Genomic DNA, 25,610 nt, shown 5'->3' with positions numbered 1-25,610 from the left:
TAAGTCGTTGTTAAGCTCACAAATACTTGAAAGATGAGCACAGATGAAGAGGAAATGGTCCCAAAATAGATTGCTAAATGACTTCTCCATTTGTAGGCAATTACAGATGATGAAGAAACAACAAGGGACTGATGCGAAAGATGCTGATACTGTGGAAAAGTATGAGAGACTGAAATGTTGAGAGATGAGAATCACTGAGTGAACATAAAAAACCATGGATAAAAGCAATGAAAGCTTTGATGAATCCATGGTTTGCCATGGGTTTGCCATCTTCAAGTATGGAAAATGAAAAGAGCTTAATCTGATGGAAAAGAAACTGAGAAAAAAATGGGGATTTTGAGAGATTTAGATCAGTTGACTTTTAAGTTTATCAACATATTTTCAGTCAATGGGAAAGGTGAGGACAAGTTGGATAAAGAATAAGACAAGTTGACATGTTGCACATTCAACCATTGTAGTGGAAATCCGTAATGTGTATATACATGCACATTGCTTATATATATATATTGGTACATATTACAAATGGGGGAAAGGGATGGCTACAACAGTGTTTGAACTTTGGTTTTTCGGTTTTTCTGATTCTGTTAAAGATTCTATTCATTTTTTACTGTTAAAAAACCCAAACCTAATCTCAAAAGCCTAACATAACACGTATGAAGACAAGAAATAAATAATGGTAGGCTAAGCCATGTGATACTTTTGGAAACATCTACAGAAAAGGGTATAGAGCTAAAAGATGATGCCTTGGATAGATTGACCATTAGAAAATGACAGTTCAGTCTTAATTGTAAATTAACCTGTTCCTACTGTTCTCCACTTTAGATTAAACTAGCTAATTCAAACATAGTCATAGAACATCTTCAAAAACCCAGATTTTAACAAGCAAGCCCCAGATCTCCTAAAGATTAAACATGGATTTATATATAGGAAATTTAAGGTAAAGGTTCTCTAATATACAATAAAAAACAGCTCAAACACATTAGCATTTGCAGAAGCAAGCTGTTAACAGTTAAAAAAAGACATCAAATTTAGGTCTTCTTTCTTCTTCTTCTTCTTCAGGTTTTAGTACCTTTGATACCTCTAGCACATCTTGTAATAATCTCACAACCTCTACTATAAGGATTAGCTTGAGCAGCACCACAATCATAATAAGAAGAACCTGGTTTTTGACAAGGAACCATGTCCCTCCTCAATGTTTCATAACTAATGTACCTTCTTTGCATCAAAAGCAACCTCCTTTGGGTCTCTGATTCCATATCTTCACTTTCTAAACAATCTTCAAGCTTTTTGGAACAAGCCCTTCTCACCGTGGCATCAATTTCACTAGTTTTCAGTGCATTTTGGAGCTCTAAAATTGAGACAGCAACATAAGAATGAAGGAAAAGAAGGGGTAGAGTGAGGGTGATGAAGATCAGTTTGAGAATGGCCATTTTTGGGGGAGGGATTGAAGCTATTTTGGAGCTATGGCTTTCATGGAGGGGAGTGAAAATAAGACATAATAGGGTAGTTGGAGAAGTGATGGATGAAGACAAGACACTGAAACAGAACAAGGTTCCCATGTATTTATGTTCACACCCAAATTATCCCACTTTGCTTGGAAATACACTAAAGAAGTAGGGTATACATTTGTCTCACAAATTTTCTAATCATTTTCTACATTATATCCATTGTTCATAAAATAGTGAAAAATTATTATTAAATTAATAATTTCAAAAAATAATATAATTTTTTTAACCCCTAAACTTGTCAAGTATGTCCATTTTGGTGCCTATACTTTTCTTTCTGTTCTTATACTTAAAAAAAAGAAAGAACAAGAGCGATAGTTGAAAACGGATTGATATAATGGTCTGAATAAAAAAAAGGTTGTATTGAATGACTCGAAAATTATTTGAAATTAGTAAAAATTAAAAACTGAAACAAAAACCGACTATTGAACATGTTTAATAATTTTCTATTTTTAAAAACTTTTAGATTTTTATGAATTTTTAATTATTAGTGGTTTGACATTCAAATAAATCAAATTAGTTGAAATAGAAATTACGGTCTAACCTATTCAACCACTAGTTTTGTTATTAAAACATAAAATGTAACACTATGATATTGTACCACATCATCACTCGAAAATTTATTAATTTTTTTTATTTTCAAGTGATGATTATTAAACTCTTATATTTTTCAAGTTCGGAGATCAAAATGGACTTACTTATAAAGTTCAAGATCCAAAATGGACAAAAAATTATAAATACTAAAGGAAACCTAAATGCCAAGTTCAGAAGCCAAAAATTATATTATTCCTTTTGAGAAAATACATTTGACCCTCTATTAATTTTTTATTTGAGTATAATAATTAAATTAGCATTTAATATTTACTTATTTTGTTATTTCGATCCTAATTTTTTTTATCATTTTGGCTTTTAGTTTTTTAAAATTAATCAAATTATTTTTTTTCAAAAAAAAAATTTACTAAAACGTTAAAATTTTGATATCATTGATATACCAGTTTACATGATAGTCTATGTGTGACGTTAATACTTTTTTATTTTTATAATTTTTTAAAATTTGTTGCATTCTTAATAACTTTCATTTTTTTGAATTTTTTATAAAGTACGCGAGTTATTAGTATAATGTTGTTAAAATTTTAATAGTTTAGTCATTTTTATTTAAAAAATGTCAATTTAATTTAATTTTAAAAATTAAAGAAAAGGTTTTAAAAAATAAAATTAGGACTAAAATAATAAAATATATAAAAATTAGATACTAAATTTATTATTATAATTTTTTTATTGATTTGGCTATCGAATTAGGCCAACACTATAAATTGTGGGAGTAGTCGGCAGTTGGCTTATAAGTAGCATTTAATTGCTTTTTTCAGTAAAAATAAATTATAGTATTATTTTTCACTTAAAAAAAAAAAGGAAAATAAGAAAACTATAAATATAATATTTTTATTTATAACTTAATTTTTTTGATTAATTTCATATATTAAATTTAAGAAATAATAATTTATTTTATTGTATTGTCATTTAAATATGATGTTAATAAATGTTACTAGATATATATGGGGTAGAACATGTCTCACCTATTTTGCAATTTTCAAAGAATTATCTAAAAAAAATCCATAGATTTCCAAAGAAAATTATTAAAGTGGTGTTGGTATAATTTAATGCTTATTAAAAATCCAATGCTAAAAGTATATGTATAATAAATGTAATGCATTTAATGTAAGAAAAAAAAATATCTAATATAACAATTTAATAATCCTTGATTATTACAATTAATTAGTTTTAAAAAAGATTTTTTTTTCAAAATTAGGGTATTCATTGTCTGTAGCAATGATTATTCTTTTTATTGTGGGTGTTTTTTGAAGAGGTAAATGATTGATCATGAAATATGGTCCATTCTTATGGGTAAGGATTGAACCACGTTATTAATATTAATATTCTAAATATAAATACTAAACTTTATTATCAATTTGTGAAATTTTATTGATTTATTTGAAAATGGCGGAGTTGTTAAATAGATTTGTTCATGGTTGGATAGCTCGTAGCTTGTAAAAGAAAATGGATTAGTCCAACTTATAGATATTTAGGTAAATTATACTCAATGTCATTAAATTATTAGTAAGTTTTTGTTTTAGCCAATTAACTTCAAAAAATTTATTTACATCATTGAGCTATTAAAATCGTTGTTATATAACATTCTCTATTTGCACTGCATATATCGATCGGAAGCTCTCCTTCCTCTTCACTTTTACAATTCTGTTTTTTTTTAATGAAACAGTTTCGAACATCATGAATTTGCGAACCAAAATTTAAATAGTTTTTTTTCTTCAATCTCCACATTGATCATCATATCGACTTAGATTTAAAGTATGTTCTTTTGCTCGTTAATGGATATTGATCCACCATATTCATTGTTGAATCGTCGCTTGGAGCTCGCTAGCTAGACTTAAAAAAAAAAAACTTAACAACTTGTTGACTTGCATAAAAACTTTCGAATAATTAAATAACTTAAATAAAATTTTTTAAATAATTTCAGTGATTATTTTATAATTTAAAATTACGTGATAGAAAAACGTAAACTTATAAATAATTTAAAAACTTAAAGTGTATTTTACCTTAAATATTTCTACTATAAGACAAGGACCTTTTCTCATAATATTAATGATTTTTTTTCATTTTTGGTCTTTGTGCTCGTGAATGAAACTTTGGCTTCATTAATCTCGTGAAGAAAAATAATAATTGATGTCAATTGGTTTGTTTTGTCATTTTCCCTTTTTGGGTGAAAAAAAGAAAAAGCAAATGTGGGATATTAAATAAGGCTCAATATTAAATAAATAAAACGAAATCAACCTTTCAAAATTAATTGATTAATTGATTAATGGACCCTCTGATTAATCAATCTCTTTTTGGCTTTTAAGATAATTTATTGGAGCAAGTCTACTGAAGAATCCTCCATATTCTGAATGTCTATTAAAGAGTAAATGTTGACTACGAATTTTAAAGTCGTTCCATACTTAGTATGAAGATCGAACCTTTAATCACTAATTAATAACCCAGCAACTAAACCTGTCCCTATGGCTAATGAAATTGTTACTTTATATTCATAAAAGTGGCTCTAATACCATCTAGTCATGCAACCAACAGGGCCTTCCTCCCAAACCAGCTTATTAGGAAGCATAGCACTCGAGTTTATATGCCCGAAAATTTTCCCAAGATTGAAGCACTCTACCTACTTCGTGAAATGTTTAGCATGGCGATCATTTCGCTTGTCGAATGCATACTTTTTCACATTATCTTATTCTAGGTATTTTATTTCCTCTATGATTTTTAGGTATCTAGTAGCCACATTAGGCTTCAATTATCTAGAGTTAAACCGGGCCAGACCTCAAACGGGAGAAAAACTCTCTCAACGTCTGTTCTTCACACGACTTTGAAACTATGACCATAGTTAAGGGTCACTGAGCTCCTTACGACTCGACTCAATTTACTACTGAGCTCCACTGATGAATCACCCTTTCACTCAAAACTCTTAACACATACGGAAGCAAAGGTAGTCTTCCATTTTCTATTTTACTAATCACATTATCACTGTCTTAATATTATGATCATGTAATTTTTCAGATGAACCCTACTTTCTCAAGAAACATGAAGGTCTTATATCATGCATAACATTCACTGCACAAACTAATGAATAATTTACCCATCAATCAGTTTAAACGCACAGTTAAATGTGATATAAATCGGGATTGATGTAGGAGAAAACAACAATACCACAATGTATTATGAGATGAATTGTTAGATGAACATCAAATGAAAGTTTTGGGCACCGAAAACACTAAGAGGAGACTTCAGTTTCGATACGGGAAAAAGAGAAGACATATTACGTCATTTTCGCAAGATGAACATCATTGCTTGGTTACTGAAAGTTTGAAACCTAGACGGTAAAGCTACATAACTTTCTATTTTACCATTGAAAAAAGGATGCTATATCCCCAATGCAAGAACTTACCAAGTGGAATTCAAATTTCAACATGATTTTATTCAAATTAATTTTGGGCAGTTATGTATAAAATCATTTCCTATAAACAAAGTAACTATAAATAACACGAAGAAACAAAAGGAACGAGAGAGACCTTCGTAGACTTATCATTGGATTCGCAGCAAGGCAACTTTGCTGCTAAAGACTAAGCTGCTCAATGTTCTTGGTATTCCTTGCTAGTCCATGGCCTGACCTTTTGTCATCTTGATCTTCGTATGGATTTGCTCGATAATTGGAACTGGCCTCTTCATTGTCAGAGGAACCTGGTCTCTCAGTGAGGAACTGTTCCCAGAATACATCGTTTACTCTAACCGGAGCAGCGGTAGGCTCTTGATTTGTGTTAGGGCCATCTTTCGATGACGATAATGTTGTTTCCCCATCAATCATGTTTCTTCTGCTATGGAAAGGTCTAGAATCAGAGTCTTTACTGTTGGCATTAGACCTTGACTCGGAGACTTTTCCGATTTCCCAACTTGGTTGGGACATCCTAGTTAAGATCGGACTTTTATTGACTTGCAATGAAGAAGATGCCAGAGTTAGATTTAATTGACAGGAAATATGACTATCAGGTTCTTCACTGGAACTTAATCTCTGTTGCAGTGAATGCAGTGCCGGGCTTTCGTTCATTGATACTCTTTGAGAGAAAGATGAATCCATGTTGAATGTAAAAGATGTGCCTGTATCTGAAATGTCTAATGTTTTGGGTGTGAATAAAAGCCCCTGCGGTCTGATATTATCATCTTTTGGTTCTCCTTGAGAAACCCTTCTCTGTGGACTTCCTTCATCTTCGTTAGAACTTTGCGTGCTTTGAGAAACCAAGTTAATCTCCGAAACAGCTGATGACAATTCTAGTCTAAGCTTGTTCGAGAAATCGAGGTGGACAACATTTCCAAACTCGGGTGTAGAACAACTTTTGTTGTCCAAAATACTATGGTCACCAACTGGCTTGGTTTGATCAATTTGAGGCAGTCTCCTTTTCTTATTATATGCAGCAACATCATCCATAGATTCAATTCTACGAAAAAGATGTTCGGCGAAAGCAGGGTCTTGTAAAGCCTTTTCTAAGAAGTTAAACAAAGTCTCTTGCCTACGCTCCATTTGATCAGCTTGTTGTGTCAGCTCTTCCACCTGATGCTTCAAAGATGACCGCTCTTGTTCAGACCTCAAAACATCAGCCTCAAGTGCAGCTTTCTCACGTGAAAGCTTTTCAATTTCTTCTTCGTATCCAGCTCTTTCATGATCTATCAAAGAACCCTGTGGATTACTATGGCTGTGAATAGGTTTTCTTCGATGAATATTCTTAAGAAGATGCCTTTGATCTTTCACAAAATCTTCATTGGCAAATTCCCATCGTTCGGGATCAATTTTCCGGAACCCCTGTCAACAAATTAAATTCATATGCGATCAAATCATGCTTAGACACTCAATCTTCATACATCTAAACCTAAGCAAACCATAAACAAATATAATTCTTCTTTCAACAGCCCCTGCATCAAAGATAAAGAAGAATAGATACTCTTCATTAAGGACCATTTTAGTTGAGGAATGCAAAAGAAAAATCATGAAAATGTGAAACAATAACAAAGAAAATTTATAAATTTCAAAGTCACAATCATTGACTAAAAAAACACCCCAATTCTCATAGAATTTTACCTTATGAATCACAGCAGAAGACATTGATTGACCTTAAATTTATGTGCTGGCTTTAGCAAAGATTCATACCCATAATTCAGCAGAAAAGAACACACAAAAAAAAGGAGAAATTGTCCATTCTCAAGGAACAAAAACATAAAACCAAAATCACTCCATACATCTGTCATAAAAAATTGAAGTTAAAAGCTAAAAAAAAAACATGATTTCCCCTAATTATCAAACATACATTAATTAAACAAAAAACCCAGAAAGGAAAAGAAACCCACATAGGTATTAAGCTGCCTGATAAAGCTGGAGAAATTATTGTGCTTGAAATAAGTGGGAAGCAAAAGGCGAGCAAAATCAGGAGGGTTCCAAACCACAAAGCTCTTTTTGTTAGAACTCCATGAAACGATGTCGTCGGTCGATGAGTCGTCTACCATGTCGTATGTTTTTATAAGGAAAGGTGCCGGCCCTCCTCCGCCACCACCACAGCCGCCGCCGACGACCGACGCGGAGGGTGCAGTTGGGTCCATTTTCCGAGTTGTTTCCTTTTGGGTTTTGGTGAACAAAGGGAGTTTATGGAAAAGTCGAAAGTGTTAAATGTTGAAGCCTCGAGTTGCCAAAGGAGAAAATTTACAGTTTTGACCTTGTTTTTGGTCAAAATATTATTATTTGAGGGATAATAGAAATTTGTTGAGGGGCAGCAAACATCGTATCGTAAAATGAATATGAAAGATATCAAATATTTTAACACGAGTTATTTGTCGTTTTAGCAGAGATAGAAGATTATATAGGGCAAAGTTATTTAATTAATATGTATATTTGTATATGTCAAATTAATTAATTTTATTCGTACAATTTTTAATGAGTAAAGTACTTAAATGATCATTAAATTTTTCACGTGTTTTTATTTTATTAATTGAATAATAAAAATTTTCAATTTAATTATTAAACTATTCAAATCTTTTATTAATTGTCAATATGCGAATATTTAGTTAATCAATGAAATGAAATTCGAGAAACTTACTCGAAAATAGATCCATATCAATTTTATCTCTTTAGTTATCCATTTTCACTAGAAAAGTATCCTAAGCGTCTTCAATAATCTTGGTTTACTCAATTTTCTTCTTGGCTTGAGCATTCTCCAACTAAGGATGCTACAAATTGTTTACCATATTACCTTTTTAAAATAAAACCGGGATGACCTAGTTGGGACATATTCATTGTTAAAAGATTTATAAGTTAGAAAAGAAGTTAATTCTCGAAAGAATTAGACATTTCTTAATCATATCGGAAAAGATCCTTGTTCACCACATAATAATGCCACGAAATCTTATGCAAATTTGATGAAGCAATGGGCATAATAAAGGAATGCATCAACAAAGTTTGGAACAAGTTTTGAATAATAAGTTACGAATTAAGACTTCTATTGATGTTGTCCGATGGCTTGCATTTTAAGCTTATGTTTTGAGAGGTCACGATGAAACACTTGATACAAAAAATTGTGGTAATTTTATCGAGTTGGATTCAACTTTTAACTTCCTATAACAATGATGTTAACAATATTGTGTTGGAAAATACTCCTAAATCAATTCAAAAGGAATTTTTGCACATTGTTGCTGATAAAGTGCGAAGGAATTTTACTAATAGTTATTGACTATTAATGTAATTTACCCTTATAATTATTTAAGGAATAAGACATTGGGAACCACATATTGAGAGAGGTGTGAACTCGGAATATGAATCATAAAATGGATATAAAAAACACATAAAAAATATTGTTATTTAATGGATATAGGATAAGGGTTGTTCAAGCATCAAATTCGAAACGGATATGAATTGAATATTTACACACAACTTGTATGTCACTTCACTGTGGTTTAACCCGGCACGTTATTTTTTATTGTTTATGTTAGATGTAAACATAATATCATTATATTAGTTAAATATGCTGTTAATTTTTACATTTTAATAAAATTTGAAAATTGATTTTAGTACTTAAAAATTAAGTTTTTATTTTTCATTTTTTCAATTTTAAAATCTTAGTCCAACCATTAATATCGTTAATTTATTTTATTAAAAAAATTAGCAACTTGACACGTTGATTAGATTGCATTCACGTAAGATGACATATGATTAACACAAAATAAATATGTTGAGTTAATAAAATTTGACGGAAAATACTAAATAGTGTTACTGGTTGGATTAGGATTTTTAAATCAAACAATTTAAATTTTAAAATTTTAAATATGGAGATTAAATCGATAAAATCTATTATATAATGTAAAAAGATAAAGAAAAAATAATATGAATATTATATAAATAGCTAACTTTTAGTAGTTTAATTCATATAATTTGTTGAACTGTTTATTTCCATGTTAAAAATTTAACGACAAAGTTTGGTAGTATTGCAAGATTAACTCTTTAATTTTTTATAAAGCGTGAGGACTATATTATAATAAATTAAAGTAGAGTAGTTAGCTTTTTAATTTTCTTAAAGTAGAGGGATATAAAACCCTAATTAGACCATTATAAAATCTAAGTGTGCCTACCACCCTCAATTTTGGTCGACTGTCCAAAAAGTTAAACTATATTTTAATTTAAGGGTAAACTACACCCATCGTCACTTTTGTTTACCTCGAGTTACGTTTTAGTCACTTATGTTTGAAATATTACGTTTTAGTAACTTATGTTATCGTGTTATAACATTTTAGTTACTGAGTCGTTAATTTCTATTAATGGTGTAACGGTAAGATGACATGACACATTAAATCATCATTTGAAACAAAAATTTTAGGTTAAGTTATACAATTGATCCTCATATTTTTTCGTTTTGAGCAATTTAATTTTTTCTTTTATGTTCTTTTAACTTTTTTATTATTATTATTTTCCATTCTCTTCTACTTCTCCCATTATTTTCCTACCTTCTCCATTTCTTTTAACATACCAGGAAGTCGAATTCACAATGAATAAAGAAGCATGGTATGGATTTATGGGTTTTGTTTATATGCAATGATGGCTTTCAACTTCTTACTTCTTTCTTCACTGTCAATTCAAAAAAATATGAGGATCGGTTATATAATTTAACCCAAAATTTTTGTTTAAAATGATGATTTAACGTGCCACATCAGCTTACCATTACATTGTTAGTGGCAATTAACAGCTCAATGGCTAAAATGTTACAACATGATAACGTGAATGGCTAAAACGTAACATTTCAAACATAAGTGACTAAAATGTAACTTAAGATAAACAAAAATGACCATGGGTGTAATTTACCCTTAATTCAATTATTTTAAAAATTCTACCCAATGTTGAAGAAGTCAAATTCAAACTTAATTTTTTATTATCTATTTAATCATTTGGATGAATTGGACCGGTATTTTATTAAAAAAAGTTTAACTATTAAATAAATATCTGTAGTATCAAATAATAATAATAATAATCCACCCAATATATATTATTATTTAGATTAAAAAAATCACATCATTTTAATTAATACATCGTTTGAATCAGGACTAAAATTTTAAAAATTGAAAAGTATAGGGAACTAAAAGTTATCAAATTAGAGAACATAAATTAAATCCATAATTTATGCATAGTACGAAACTAATAGTAGAATTTGATCTAACAAATTTAACAACTATTAGCTTGCTATTTGCATATAATACTAATAAAAAAAACGACATCGTTTTAATTAATGGATTTAACGTAAATTCCAAAATTCGAAAAGTATAGAGACTAAAAATGGTTAAATTGGATAATATAAATTAAATCTATATCTTAGGCCTAGTATGAGACTAATAGCACAATTTGATTTAACGGATTTAATTTTATTATTGAAGTCAAAATTTGAAAAGTGCATTGATTAAAATTAATCAAATTAGAATATAGGGGCTAATCCATAAATTGTGGATAGTATAAGGACTAATAACAAAACTTAAACTTTCAATGTATTTTATATGCAAAAAAAAGTATTGTTCCATAAACAACAAATTATAATGACTAATAAAAAAAATTATAAACTTTTCCTTGTGAAAATGGAAATTTTTAAAAGAGAAGAAAACCTAGTGGCTCAAGAAAAATTATTTTATTCGTTGCTTGTTCTATGATGAACCACCATTTGACTAACTCATATCATGTAAACATAATATATTCACATAATGATTTATTTGACTGTTTAACTTTATAAAAAAGAGTTATTTTAAGTTTTTATTTAATTTTTTTCGTCTTTTTTAGTACTTAAATTTACGTTTTTTGTTAAATTACCTCAAAATGGATGGAAAAGTTAACATTTTTTAACTTTGTTGATGTGTCATACATGTGGATTGTCACATGGATAACACGTTAATATTTAATTATTTTTTAAAAAATCAAAAAATTATTTTTTAAAATTTAAAATCATTAAAATTATTTAAAAAATATAAAAATATAAAAAAATTATTTAGATGTTGACATATCATTCATATGGTAATTCATGTGTATGTCACATCAACGAGAATATTTTTACCCATAAATGAGGTATATTTTAATGAGAACCCACACATTAAAAATTTTAAAAAATAATAAACATAAATAAAATATTATTGAAATCTAAACATTAATTTTATAAATTATAAAAGAAAATAATACTTAGACCAACTTAAATTCAATTCAAATGACTTTTTAATCGATTCAATAGATTTTACACTAATGCACTCCTCTGATCTTATGGTACCATTGGTCCTAACAACTATGATCCAAAGGTAAGGGCCTTGGCTCCCCTTGATTTGGGAGAAATTATCTTTTAGGTCCTTAAAATTTATAACACTACAATTACTAAAATGGTAAAATATCTGTTTTGACCCCAAAATTTTATAATTAAATTTCAGGCCCTATAAAATGTTTGACTTTACCCCTGAAGGCATAGTTGGCAAGCATCAGTATCAATACATTAAATATTAATCCATTTTATATACTTATATATTATCAAGGATTGGGTTGACTTAAAGACTGCCGTGGGGTGCAAGGCCTCACAATAAGTAACATGAATTTCCATTTGACTTGTGGATCACGTCACCTTTGCATTTTCTCTTTTATATATGCATTCAAAATTTTCATTTCTATGCCAGAATTTGATTTTAATTACCCTTTATAATCATATACATACATACATGTATATATTGTATCAACTTGATATAGGCACAATATCACATGGCTACTGCAAAACCAGAAAATGAAGAGTTACAAGCTGTTAAGAGCAAAGCCAAGAAGGATGCAATCAATCACTTGATTTTTACAATGCTTCAGCAAAACCCAAATCCAGAATCTGGGATTCAACAAGCCACGAAGTCACTTACATACTTGAATGAACAATTATTTCGAATCACAAAGACGATACACGAGAAACAGGTACGTACGTTTACCTTTTTAAATTTTTATCAATGACGATGAATATCAACGATAAGAGAATCAGAAAATCGTATTATGATGAACAGTTCGAAGAACGCCAAGCTTATAATAGGTTATATGATTTGAAATATAAAGAGAAGGGATTTAGAAGTATGTGGACAAATAAAGGGAAGCAAATGGCTGCTTTGAAACGAGATCTCGATAAGCTTACTTTTGCTAATAGTGCTTATAAGGAGAGATCTATCAACACACAAGGCAAGATTAATAGCCATGTAAGCATGTTTTTCGTATTTTTCGATGTTGGTTTTCGTGAAAAGTAATTTGATTGATTGATTGATGTAAAGTTTCGATTCTAGAATTTGTGTTTCCGAATGCATCATGAAACTGGAAATATGGTGAAAGAAAAGAAGCTGTTGAAAGAGGTGAATGCCGGTCAGAAAGGATTAAACGATTCGGGTCCGTCAGTGGTCGAAGAAATATCCGATCGGGTAAGTATATTTGATTCAATGATTGGAACTCATTTGTTTCCCCTTTATTTGTTGAATTCATTTTTGTTGTGAAAACAGATATGGAGATTGAGGTGGGACATTAGAAGGAATTATTTCATCCCCTAGACCTGCAATAAGGGTTGATGAAGAACAAGTTCTTAAAGAGATTAATGAGCTCAAATGGGCTAGAGATAATGCCTTTGCTAATGCTCCTATAAAGGGGAAGATTTGGAATTCATTGCCTTCAAAAAATGTCATCAAACAACAAATTAAGGTAACAAATTTAACCAATGTTTGTGAGTCTAGTCGAGTCGAGTTAAGCTACGAACTAAGCTCGTAAACCTTAGATTGTTTATTTGTAAAGAAAAGCTTAGACCCACTTTGATACTTGAATTTGGCAACTAAATTCATTTTCGTCTCTAAACTTGGATTCCGTCGTGATTTGGTGATGTGATCAATGTCCTTAGAACAAGACTAGATTGATTGGTCAAATCGATAAGACCAAGAATCGACCAGTATACTGGTTTGAAAAAAGGGTTGAACTAGTTGAATTGGAAACTACTTGAAAATGATAAAAATTGAAAACTTTGAAAAAAACCACTAGTTGAACATGTTGAAGTTTAATATTTTTTAATTTTTTTTAATGAATTTTTAATTGTTGTTGGTCTAGCAGTTGAACCCATTAATCAAATTAATCAAGAATTAATGGTCTAATCGATTTAACCACCGGTTCGGTTATTAGAACACTGCATGTGACATTCTAAGATTACATCCCATCATCACCTAAAAGTTTATATAATTTTTAAAATTCTTTTTAAAAAAATTATATTAAACCATTTGTAAAATATGAAAACATTGGTTTAAATTGGTTTGATTTTGTTAAAATACAGGCAATGGAAGAGGCTTTGAATGAAGAAGATAGGAAGGAGCATATGCAGATTAGAGGTGAAATAGAAGTGGCGAAGAGAGAAATAAATGGTGTAAAGAAGAGTATAGCTTCTTTGAAGAGGCAATTGTTGGATGTTCGTAGGAAAAAAGGGGAAGCTTATAAAGTTATTTTGAAGTTAATTAAGACTCAAAATCAACCTATTTGATAGTTCCTTGTTGTATATCTCAATATATTATGATGCATTGGTATATAAATTCTTCAACATGCAACCTTGGTTCAAGCAAAATTTGTCTATGTTAGTAGTGCAATTCTATAATCCTTGATGGTATTGGATAGTAGTGCACAAAAATTGGGTGTGGTCACATTGTAGAAAGTGTGAAGAGTCATTGAAATTTTTGATTTCAGCAAGTTCATGAGATTAGAGAAATTTTTTAGAGAGATTTGATAGTATTTTAACATAGGGGCGAAGCCAAAATAATTTTTTAGGGGGCCGAATGAAATTTTAATTTTTTATAGTTTATATCTTTATAATTTTTAAAGTATTAAATCAAATTTTTATAATTTTAGGGGGGCCGAAGTGTAATTTTACTTTTACTAAATTTAAAATTTTAAAAATTTTAAAGGGTCTAAATTGTAAATTTTTATTTTAAATGGGTCGGGGCTCTTGCTAGCCCCCTAGATTCGCCTTTGCTCTGGGAGCTTCTATCTTCTTGTGATGGAGAAACTCTAATGTGGGTCCTGTTGAAATGATTGATGCGTTATTTTATATGAGATGGTTGTAGGAACATGACTCGTTTATTAAAATGTGATGAAGTGATCTAACGATAATATTCACGTCTAAAGCTGTCATGAGGTTACCTACAATTAGCCATGCCCAAGATGAAATGTGCCATTGACATTGATGAACACACATTTTAGGATAGGGAATTATAATTTAATGAGGCATATCAAGATTAACATCAACCTCAACACAAATTTTAGCATAAGGAAATTACATAACATGTTCTCAATGTAAGATTCAAAATGTATGTATGTATGTATGTATGTATTACTTTGAGCTGTTTATGATTTCATATTGACATCATGATATTACATAACATGTGCACAAGAATCTGCATATTGCATTGATTATTCTTCATAGCGGTTTTTTTCATATGATTTAAATCCAAATATCTGAAGTGCAATCACCACCTGGATATCTCATCTCATGAGCCATACAAGGACCATCAGGTTCAGCTCCAAAATCGATGAAAAAGTTTGGATTTATTTTAAGACCGCCTTTCATGGTGTCGACGTCGATCTGCAACATGTGGGAACCTTTCTCCACAAGTTCCGGATAGAATTGTCGATCCCATGTGCTGAATAACGAGTTCGTCGCATATAGTCGCTTACCGTCTAGGCTCAACTGGATCATATTCGGTCCCCCTCTTAATTGATGTCCCTATAACCAACGTTCATCGATTGTCATCGATATGATTAATCCGACAAGTGGATATGAATGTTAGAACAGACCTGGATTTCCGGAACATCGGATTGCCATGTTTTGCCATCTTCTGTCACAGCCACTACAGGGCTTCCTTTTCGAACCAATCCTCCAACGTATACTTGGCCGACCAAGACTGGATTTTTGGGGTCCTCAATGTTATATTGTCGGATATCTCCTTGCAACCAGTTGATAAAATACAGAAACCGATCGTCGAGAGAGATTAAGATGTCAGTTATAAATCCAGGCAATTCGGGAAGTATCCAATTTTGTACCTTCAATGGTTTCACTGAGATTACCACCTGCAGAAGTTAATCAATAAGGCTTGTCCAAGGTTATGAGCATTGACAATGCAAGATTATATGTTCCAAGTTCCGACCTCATGGCTCCATGATCCATCTTCGGTTTTGAAAAACCGAACGATGTTACTCGTGTAGGCACACCCAACGTACCCTGTATCTTTACATGGATCATGCAAGAACCTCATCTGCAATGAAATGAAACAGAACTACGTATCGTCTTCGAGCAAAACTGAGTTAAAAACAAAGTCGAAACAAGTAATTAATCACCTCTAAGGGTGTGAGACCAGTTTCACCGAGATCCAACGTTTGTTTAAGTTCACCATCAGGCCAGCTATACACATGCAAATGTCTAGCATACAAACCATCTTTAACATGCTGGATATTGAAACCTCGGGTGAAGGTAGCCGGAGCACCCAAAGACGAGCCGATCATCGTTCTATGTCGAGGTTGGTACCAAAAATCGTAGCTAAACAGAGGACTATGCCCTGGTTTCTCCCACCTGATGATTTTTTACAAGTGACGGTTATTCACAATTCGTTTATACATTGTTTCAGTTCATCGTATTTACCTCCCTTTGACGTTGAATTCGGAATCAAGGAGGAGAAATCCATTCCCTTTAGCATTTCCATCTTCGTCTCCGAGACACGATATCATTATATCCCCGGAAGCAAGGCAATGCGACGTGTGCGGATACGCTAAGCCGGTCTTCTCGACGATATCCTCGGATTGTACCACTTTATGCAAAGAGGGAGCCTTGGGATTCTTCTGTGTGTCAATCACATAAACACGACCAGACCTACGAACAAGCAGCACCTTGGTACCTTAACGACATAGATATGTTCGTATCTATCGATATAATATGAAAATCCGGTATAATTGCTTACACGACGGAAGGCAAGATTAGAAAACTTCGAGTGGTTGATGGATCACCATGGCAAGAGCTGCATGCATTCCATCCTGAGTGATGTAGTTCATCACCTATATATGGCATAGATAGCCTGTGGATGACTTTAGAATAAGTTGACGAGTTTGGATCTACATCAACCGTTGCTAAGAAATCAGGCTTCTTTCTTCCGGTTCCTGCACACATCATACAATTATATTCATACAAATCCATTGAATAAACTCATTTTTAAAGTTCAGAAAATCATTAAAAAAAAACCAAGGGAAAAAGTACCATTATAAATACAATTAACATAAAGAAGAGTTTCTTTAGGACCAGACATGGCTTCCAATGGAGTTGCATATCCAGGTCCTGTTCTCTTACAACACCCCATTTCTTCCCTCATTTTCTCTCCTTTTTTTTTCTCTTACAAAAATATTAATTTTTTTTTCTAATAGTTACTGAAAAACATTGGGAAAATCCTCTATAATTTATAGGCTATTGGGTCTATACGGCAGAATCTTGGGATTAGATTCGATAGGTTAAATTCTGTAATTTATGAAAATTATAGATTTAGTCCCCGTAATTTAATTAATTTCAGTCTTTATATTTTTTGAATTGGTCAATTTTAGTCTTGACTTAAACAACAAAGCTTAAATATATTTGATTAAATTAAATTATTAGTCTTGTACTATGCATATAAGTATAAATTTAGTCTATATTCTCTAAAAGGATCATTCTAAATTCCTACACTTTTCAAAATTTGAAATTTCATTCTTGACGAAAATTTCAGTTGCTAATCTATTAATTGAGTTTTTAGTAAGGTCAAAATAATAAACTGACATGACATTACACATATGATAATATGTTTATCGTATCAAAATTTGAAGATATCATAAATTTCATAAAGGTACAAGACAAGTTTCATAAAACATAGGGACTAATAATAAAATTTAACCATTTGATTGAATTTGAAGTTAAATCAAACTGATTTTTTATTTTTGACGCAATATCTAGAACTATTCATAGTCCCTTCCCAATTCATAAATAGGAAGATAATATTTTTTAACGCACTCGAACTCACGTTCTTCTATATTAACAATAATTCGTATACCAATCAAGTTAAAACTTAATCAAATAGGATCTTTAGATTGGAATTCAAATCTTTGACTGTAATTAAATGTTATTTGGAATAAAATTAATTTTTAATTTTTAATTTTTCTTCTTACAAAAATGTCCAACATTGTGAGGCGAAAATGTTCCCCTTCGTATGAAAATGTCCCATGGGAATTATCGAAAATAAATAAATAAAAGCCTTAGCAGGTTTTGTATCTATCAATTTTTCCTATGGGCGCGGTGTTTCGAGATTCTCGATTTTCCTTACACATGTCAACATTAGTCTCATCTGACGGTGGTTAGATTGCCACGTGTCTTAAGTTTGGAGAACTGGAGACATTTGTGTTTGTCCAATGGAATCATGTCCGAATGTATAAGTGGGACCAATGTTGGTACACGTGGCAAAGTTGGATTAGCTGCCAGTTAATTTAGTGAAGTCCAATGTCAAAAGGCATTTAACTGGCAGTCGATTAGAATTAAAATATATTGCTAGATTAACCCCCTAACATTACATTATCTATCAATTTGACTCACATACAAGTTACACTGATTGTTATTTTATTTTTATTTTAGTCCTACAAATATAAAAGGATGATCTTCTTCATGGCTGAAACTGGTTGATGTTTAAGTCCATATATCTGAAGTGCAGTCACCACCTGGATATCTCATCTCATGAGCCAGGGAAGGTCCATCAGGTTCGGCTCCGAAATCGACAAAGAAGTTCGGGTTTGTTTTAAGACCGCCTTTATCGGTGTTGACATCAATCTGCAACATGTGGGAACCTTTCTCCACGAGTTCCGGATAGAATTGCCGATCCCATGCGCTGAATAGAGAGTTCGTCACGTATAATCGTTTACCGTCTAGGCTCAATTGGATCATCTGCAGTCCTCCTCTTAGGCGATGTCCCTGTAAAAGAATGTAACAGTGTTCATCGATCACCATTGATATGATTAATCCGAACAAGTTGATATGAATGTTAGAACAGACCTGGATTTCCGGAACATCGGATTGCCATGCTTTACCATCTTCTGTCATAGCCACTACAGGGCTTCCCTTTTGGATCATTCCTCCAACCCATACTTGGCCGACCAAGACCGGGTTTTTGGGGTCCTCGATGTTGTATTGTCGGACATCTCCGTGCAGCCAGTTGACGAAATACAGAAAACGATCATCTAGAGAGATTAAGAAGTCGGTTATAAGTCCGGGCATTTCGGGAAGAATCCAGTTTTGCACCTTCAATGGTTTCACTGAGATTGCCACCTGCAGAAGTTAATCAAGTACATAATAAGGCTTGTCCAAATTTATGACCATTGGTAATGCAAGATTATATGATCCCACCTCATGACTCCATGATCCGTCTTCGGTTTTGAAAAACCGTACCATGTTACTTGTTAAGGCGCATCCAACGTACCCTGTATCTTTAGATGGATCATGCAGGAATCTTGTCTGCAATGAAAATGAAACAAAACTAAGTATCGCCTGCGAGCAAAACAGAGCTAAAAACAAAGTAGTAACATGTAATCAATCACCTCTAAGGGTAGGAGACCGGTGACACCGAGATCCAACGTTTGTTTAAGTTCACCATCAGGCCAACTATACACATGCAGATGTCTCCCATACAGACCATCCGCTACATGCTGAAGATCAAAACCTTTGGTAAAGGCAACAGGAGCGCCCCACGATGAGCTGATCATCGTTTTATGTCGAGGTTGGTACCAAAAATCGTAGCCGAACATAGGACTATGCCCCGGTTTCTCCCACCTAAAGAAACAATGAGTAAGAACAAGTCACCAATCATTTTACCTTCTAATCGTTCATTCGGTTTATCGGCTTTACCTCCCTTTAACGTTGAATTCGGAATCAAGGAGGAGAAATCCGTTCCCTTTGGCATTCCCATCTTTATCTCCGAGACACGAAATCATTATATCTCCGGAAGCAAGGCAGTGAGACGTGTGCGGATACGCTAGACCGGTGTTCTTAACGATATCCTCCGGCTACACCACTTTATGCAACGACGGAGCCTTGGGATTCTTTTGTGTATCAATCACATAGACACGACCCGATCTGAACCGAACAGAACATCGGTATTAAACATGTCTGTACGATCACATAGTTTGCCACATTGTTCTACATCACATGAAAACCTCATTTTCCTAGTAAGCAGGGTAGCCAAAGAGGGCAGGCAAGGGCCCTTGGCTCAATAGGAAAATTATTTTATGGTCCCTTACTAAAATTAAAAGATTCAATTTAATCCTTTTTAATCATAAAAGTATAATTTTAGCCGTTTAAAAATAATAATAATTTAATTTAAACTTTTTTAACTTGGGCCCCTTCAAATTTTATAATATTATCTCCCTCCCCCTAAACAAAATTTCAGGCACATAGTCACTTACACCAATGAAGGAAGGATCAGAAAACGTCGATCGGCGGACGGATCACCATGGCAAGAGCTGCAAGCATTCCACCCAGAGTGATGCAGTTCATCACCTACATAGGGCATAGATAGCCTATGGATGACTTTAGAATAAGTAGGTGAGTTCGGATCTACATCAACCGTTGCCAAGAAATCAGGCTTCTCTCTTCCTGTTCCTGCATACATCATGCAAATCCATTCAAATATCTCTCTCTCTCTATATATATAGAATTATTTTATATGATAATTAAAATGTAGATCTTAAAGTTGATGTTTCAACTTTGGAGTAAAAACTACAGTGAGATAGATTATTTATAATATTTAAAAAAAGAAGATAAATATATGATTTTTTTTTCTTCTTTTTTTTTAGAAAATAAAAAGAAAACACCCACTGAATTTTCTCTAAAATTTTATGAAAATAGACATGAACACATAACAATTTATAATTCAAGGAATAAATGGATCAAATGAAATTAATTCCCAGAAAAAAAAAAGGTTGCAGACATCACACCAAAAACCAAAACAAGAAGAAGAAGAAGAAGAAGAAGAAGAGAGAAAATTATTACCAGTATAAACACAAGTAACATAAAGAAGAGCTTCTTTAGGACCAGACATGGCTTTCAGTGGAGTTTCATATCCTGTTCCTGTTGTTCTGCAACATTCAGTTTCTTCACCCATCGCAAATTTCTCTTTTTTCCCCCTCTTCTTTCTTCTTACAAAAATATCTTTGTTTTTCTCTTATATACACTACTTATAGCTACTATTTTTATTTTATTAAAAATTAAAACAATTTTTTTAATGAAATAAAATTACCATATATATATTTTATCCAAAAACAATTTAAAATAACATAATTATATTTAATACTTATATTTATTAATTTACTAAATAATTTTTTAATATAAATTCAACACATCATTTTTTTCGGGTACTTAAAATTTTAGTTTTTACAGTGACCCACTATATAATTGTCCATTTAAGGCTAATAGCCTCTAATACGTAACTAAACTTATGTCCAATCTTGCGTTTCCTCTTTTGGTCTCCAATCCATGTGGTCCCAAGGGATTTCAGATTCGGGAGTAATCACATTGGATCAGATTGACGCGTGTTGTAATGAGATGAGATTTGCAGTTGTGTTTTTCGTCCGTTAAAGTACCCGAGATATCCTTGCATTATATGAATTAGATCAAATTAATCCCTTTATTATTAAATAGATCAATTTAGTCTTTATACTATTAAAAAAATTAATATGTTCAAATTGTAACAAAGTTAACATTTAATGTATAAAAAATATATTGAATTTTTTCAATTAAGATCTTATTTATAAAATTATAAAAAATTTAACAATATTAACTCTATTAAATAATAAATATTAATTTTATTCTAATTTGGTATATTTTAAGTCTTTTTAATAGTACAAAGATTAAATTGATCCATCAGTGACTAATTTGATCAGGTCCCTATAATATAGGGACCTTTCAAGAAATTCACCGTTTTTCGTCACAAGTGATCTCTTCTGAACAGAGGAAGTGGGACCCAGACTTGTGCACGTGGCGGTGTTGGATTAAGCTGAGAGCTGATGACAAGGATAAGATCGAGTTTAGGACTTTTATATTAGTAAGTGCAATTATTGTAGAATTGAATAAAAAAAAAAGATTACTATAAAATATTAAAATGCTTTTTTTTTAAATTTATATAAATAAATTATTAAAAAAATTAACTGTCATGGTAGGACTAGACTTAGAGACTAAATTTGCAACAAAAAAAAATTGTTGTTATGTTTTTCTTTTATTTTTTATTATTTTACTATCATTTTATTATTACGTTGTTATTATTTTATCATTATTATTTAAATATTGTATATTAATTTTTTACTATTTTAAAGATATTTACTTGTTAAATTATATTTATCTTAGTGTTATTTAAGTATAAAATTTTTAATTTATTTTTAATTTATTAGAATTTTTTGATGTTTTTAATGTATTATATTTTTAAAATATATTATATAAAAATTTTAATACAGGCGAAATAATATGTTATTTTATACTGTTTTTCTTTTAAAACTTTTCCAAGATGAAATAGAATTAATGCACTGGAATTAATTAAAATTTACAAGATTAAAAAGAATATAAATATACTGAATTAAATAATGTAAAACTAATGTATTTTACGAATTGTTGTATATATATATAATATATAATATAAGATTATACAATTATAAAATTAGCTTTATTTTCACAAAAAGTAATTATAATAATATATTGATATGAAATTTACTTAGTAAATCCTAATTTTGCATTTATTGTTTAATAATAGATTATTATTTAAGACTTTTACTCCTAATTATTTGTTAAAAGCACTATTTAAAATATTTTAATAATTTTTTTTCTAACAAAAAGTTGTTATTGAAATTTTTATTGCTAAGTTTTTATTAATATTCATTATCTAAAATAATAAATAATAGTAAAACTAAATCTTATTATAATTTTTTTATACAATACTTAGAATTATCTATAGTCTCTTTTCAACCTTTAAATAGGAAGATAGCGCATTTCAACGCACTCAAACTCATGTTTTCCTACACTAACAACAATGTCTGTGCCAATTGAGTTAAGATTCAATCAACAAAAAATTGAAATTTAATTCCTATATTTTTATTTTTAAGAATTTAAATTTTTTATTTTTCAAATTTTTATTAAATTTAATGATGTTCAGTTGATGCCCATATAATTAAAAAAAAGTTGTAATTAACTTAAATTTTTAAAAATTAACAACATCGATAATTAGAATTAAATTTTGTAATTTCAAACGTGAAAAAACTAAATTAGTGAAAATAAAAATAGTTAATTTTTTTAGTTTATATGAAATTTAATATTTAGATCAGGTTGACGTGTATGGTGTAGTGAGCGATTAATGGGAGCAATGGGCGTTTTTGTCTTTATCCAATCTTTTTAGGTGCATGAATGTCTCGGGATCTCTCCTCGATTTTCAATATCCATGTCGGGATTTGTTACGCTCCAAAGTCCAAAGCAACCCATCTTTAACAAATGAATTTTTGTTTATATTTATTTCTTTATTTTAAAACTTATCTGTTGGGCCGATTGTGTATTATTTTGATTAATATTAATATTATTGTCAATGTAAAAAAACGTGAGTTTGAGTGCACTGAAGCTCGTTATACTCCTATTTAAGGGTTGAAAAGAGACTATGAGTAGTTTTAGGCATTGTATCAAAAAGAGTAAATATAATAATAACCTATAATAAGATTACTGTTAAAAAAAATAACTGTGTTCGGCTCATGTAGGTTAAATGTTTCAAAATTATGTTTCTTTTTATTTAATTCAATTTATATATATTTGTTTAAGTTAAATGAAATTCTTCGTAAACATTAAAAACATATTTATAAATATTTTTATATGAATGTGTATTATTCGTCTTTCTAGCCTTTGACACAAAAAAAAAGGAATTTTACACACCCTTTTCTTGTGTCGAAATAATAACAATTCCGGGACCCGTTCTTAAAAAATTTCTATTCTTAGTTTCGATTTTTCCAGATTGTTCAGAATCCTTTATTTTTTGATTTACTTATAATAGAATAAGTAATAAGGATAATATAATAAGTATAAAATAAGTCGAAATAAGTATAATATACTAAGTAATGGATAACCAAAAAAAAAAAGATAAGGAATCCTTATCCATTTTTTTTGATTAAATAGAATCAAGGCGATAAACTTATAAAATAATTTCAAACTTTGATGAAATAATAAAATAAATCGAGTAAGGTTAGACTAGTCTAGAAAAGGTTTGATTGATATCTGGTCGACAGAAAAAAAAAAGAAAAAGAAATATTAAATATATATTGTATTGTGTCATCCAATTGAGTGATTCATTTTTTTCTTCTAACCTTGAAAGTATCGATAGATACTATCGAAGAGCAGATGCTATGAATCAATTAATTGAAACTGAGTTCATTTTTCAAAAAAAAGTCATCGAAAAAAGTGATCTATTTGTTGTCATTTATACGACCAAAATATTATGATCATGATCATTAAGAATTCAACGAGACCCTTCCTCGCGAATCAGACAAAGAAAGAGGAGGTGGGCCCCACTGAGTTCTTAAACTTTCATGCCTATAACTTAGTTCGTCCAATTTTCCATTATTTCATATTATAAGGATGAACCCCATTCAGAATATGAACCATAAAAGAAAATACCTATTAAACCGATCACAGGAATATCAGTTACCGTACCTATTATCCAAAGAGGAATCCTTCTAGTAGTATTGACCATTTATCCCGCTTCCCTCCGCATTTCATCAAGTGGTCATGCTAAAGACATAGACAATCATAGATAATTATGAGATACAATCCTTCCGAATGGGATAAGAGAATTCCTACTATTATTTAGTATTCTACTACTCTCTTTTTTTAATTGAAGAAATAATTGGAAAATAAAACAACAAGTACAAAAATGAGTAATAACCCCTAGTAGAGACTGTTACGATTCAATTCAATATTTTGTTCGTTCGGGTTTGATTGCGCCATAGCTCTATAATTAATTCGAATTATGTTTATCGTTGGATGAACTGCATTGTTGATATTGACCCCAAAAAAGAAACGGTAGGTACAGCTAGTCCGTGAACAGCCAACCATCGCACTGTAAAAATTGGATAGGCTCGATCTATGATAATTGGGTCCTCCTAAAAAGATCTACTAAATTCATCAAGTTGTTCCAAAGAATCGAAACGGCCAGTTATTAATGGAATTACTTGTCGGCTCTCTGTAAAATACTCATTTGGACGAGGGCTTCCAAACATATCATAAGCTAAACCTATGCTGACGAAAAACCAACATGCGATGAATAGGGAAGGTATAGTAATGCTATGAATGACCTAGTATCGAATACTGGTAATAATATTAGCAAAAGAACGTTCTCCTGTGTTTCCAGACATGCCGAGCTCCATATATTCTTGTAGTGGATCGATTCCGTAAAAGATGGTATCAGTAAATAAGAATTTACCGAGATCTAAAAACATATCTTTCCGTAGCACTGGTATTAAGTACTCTCTAGTTCAGTTCTTTAGCGGGTTTATTGATAGAGATCAATCGTTTCTTCCCGGATGCGTTAATATTCCATTTTTTTTAATTCGAGTTATTGCTACGGGATGGGGCAAAAAAGATTAGATCGAAATACAATCAAATATTTGTGACTACTCTCTCGGCCCCCCCTTTATTTTTTTTAGTTTTTTTTAGAATTAGATAAAATAAATAAGGAAGGTAGAGTGAAAAAAGTAGATTCAACCTCACTGAAACTCAAGTTCAAGCTCCAATTAAATTACTAGTAAAGCGAAAAGAGAAATGTGGCTAGAACAACTATATCTTACAAGATACTTAAAGAAAATACTGTACGGTGATTTGATTCTAAATAGAGCTCAAAATTGTATTACTCATTCTTATTATTTACTATTAC

General features: G+C 31.0%; 4 protein-coding genes and 1 pseudogene across 6 annotated transcripts; 1 reads left to right on the top strand and 4 right to left on the bottom strand.

Moving 5' to 3' along the window:
- Window positions 1-899: 899 nt before the first annotated feature.
- On the bottom strand, window positions 900-1,559 carry LOC107939123 (protein RALF-like 24). The gene has a single exon (XM_016872400.2). The coding sequence runs from the start codon at window positions 1,557-1,559 to the stop codon at window positions 1,056-1,058; it is 504 nt and encodes a 167-aa protein (XP_016727889.1). The 3' UTR covers window positions 900-1,055.
- A 3,956-nt stretch (window positions 1,560-5,515) lies between these two features.
- On the bottom strand, window positions 5,516-7,723 carry LOC107939150 (heat stress transcription factor A-5-like). Of its 2 annotated transcripts, none has more exons than XM_016872432.2 (2): window positions 7,195-7,353; window positions 5,516-6,918 (listed from the first exon to the last, which is right to left on the bottom strand). In XM_016872432.2, exons 1-2 carry the CDS (start codon window positions 7,216-7,218, stop codon window positions 5,680-5,682), a joined length of 1,263 nt encoding a protein of 420 aa, XP_016727921.1. In that variant the 5' UTR covers window positions 7,219-7,353; the 3' UTR covers window positions 5,516-5,679.
- Window positions 7,724-12,299: 4,576 nt separating this feature from the next.
- On the top strand, window positions 12,300-14,224 carry LOC107939140 (uncharacterized). Its single transcript, XM_041088331.1, has 5 exons — window positions 12,300-12,567; window positions 12,654-12,839; window positions 12,924-13,055; window positions 13,134-13,329; window positions 13,946-14,224. Exons 1-4 carry the CDS (start codon window positions 12,370-12,372, stop codon window positions 13,179-13,181), a joined length of 564 nt encoding a protein of 187 aa, XP_040944265.1. The 5' UTR covers window positions 12,300-12,369; the 3' UTR covers window positions 13,182-13,329; window positions 13,946-14,224.
- A 352-nt stretch (window positions 14,225-14,576) lies between these two features.
- Window positions 14,577-17,006, bottom strand: LOC107939136 (selenium-binding protein 1). The gene is made up of 7 exons (XM_041091724.1): window positions 16,907-17,006; window positions 16,660-16,809; window positions 16,298-16,550; window positions 15,997-16,228; window positions 15,807-15,914; window positions 15,457-15,729; window positions 14,577-15,385 (listed from the first exon to the last, which is right to left on the bottom strand). The coding sequence occupies exons 1-7, from the start codon at window positions 17,004-17,006 to the stop codon at window positions 15,104-15,106; spliced, it is 1,398 nt and encodes a 465-aa protein (XP_040947658.1). The 3' UTR covers window positions 14,577-15,103.
- A 1,192-nt stretch (window positions 17,007-18,198) lies between these two features.
- Window positions 18,199-20,923, bottom strand: LOC107939148 (selenium-binding protein 1-like; annotated as a pseudogene). Its single transcript, XR_005910148.1, has 7 exons — window positions 20,708-20,923; window positions 20,122-20,317; window positions 19,565-19,792; window positions 19,258-19,489; window positions 19,067-19,174; window positions 18,716-18,988; window positions 18,199-18,634 (listed from the first exon to the last, which is right to left on the bottom strand). The product of XR_005910148.1 is annotated as a selenium-binding protein 1-like (transcript).
- Between the last annotated feature and the right edge of the window lie 4,687 nt (window positions 20,924-25,610).

This window comes from Gossypium hirsutum, chromosome A02 (genome assembly GCF_007990345.1).
Source record: "Gossypium hirsutum isolate 1008001.06 chromosome A02, Gossypium_hirsutum_v2.1, whole genome shotgun sequence".
Taxonomy (NCBI): domain Eukaryota; kingdom Viridiplantae; phylum Streptophyta; class Magnoliopsida; order Malvales; family Malvaceae; genus Gossypium; species Gossypium hirsutum.
This window is presented reverse-complemented; position numbering and strand designations above follow the sequence as displayed.

Bases quoted from the DNA above. Each gene is read 5' to 3' on its own strand.
- LOC107939123 (XM_016872400.2), bottom strand. From the start codon at position 1,559: ATGGGAACCTTGTTCTGTTTCAGTGTCTTGTCTTCATCCATCACTTCT.
- LOC107939140 (XM_041088331.1), top strand. From the start codon at position 12,370: ATGGCTACTGCAAAACCAGAAAATGAAGAGTTACAAGCTGTTAAGAGC. The intron at 12,568-12,653 runs GTACGTACGTTT...TATGATGAACAG, and splicing joins AGACGATACACGAGAAACAG to TTCGAAGAACGCCAAGCTTA. The intron at 12,840-12,923 runs GTAAGCATGTTT...TTTCGATTCTAG, and splicing joins AAGGCAAGATTAATAGCCAT to AATTTGTGTTTCCGAATGCA.
- LOC107939136 (XM_041091724.1), bottom strand. From the start codon at position 17,006: ATGGGGTGTTGTAAGAGAACAGGACCTGGATATGCAACTCCATTGGAA. The intron at 15,915-15,996 runs GTGATTAATTAC...ATTTCATTGCAG, and splicing joins CTGGTCTCACACCCTTAGAG to ATGAGGTTCTTGCATGATCC. The intron at 15,730-15,806 runs GTCGGAACTTGG...TAACTTCTGCAG, and splicing joins ATGGATCATGGAGCCATGAG to GTGGTAATCTCAGTGAAACC.
- LOC107939150 (XM_016872432.2), bottom strand. From the start codon at position 7,218: ATGTCTTCTGCTGTGATTCATAAG. The intron at 6,919-7,194 runs GTAAAATTCTAT...ATTTGTTGACAG, and splicing joins CTTCTGCTGTGATTCATAAG to GGGTTCCGGAAAATTGATCC.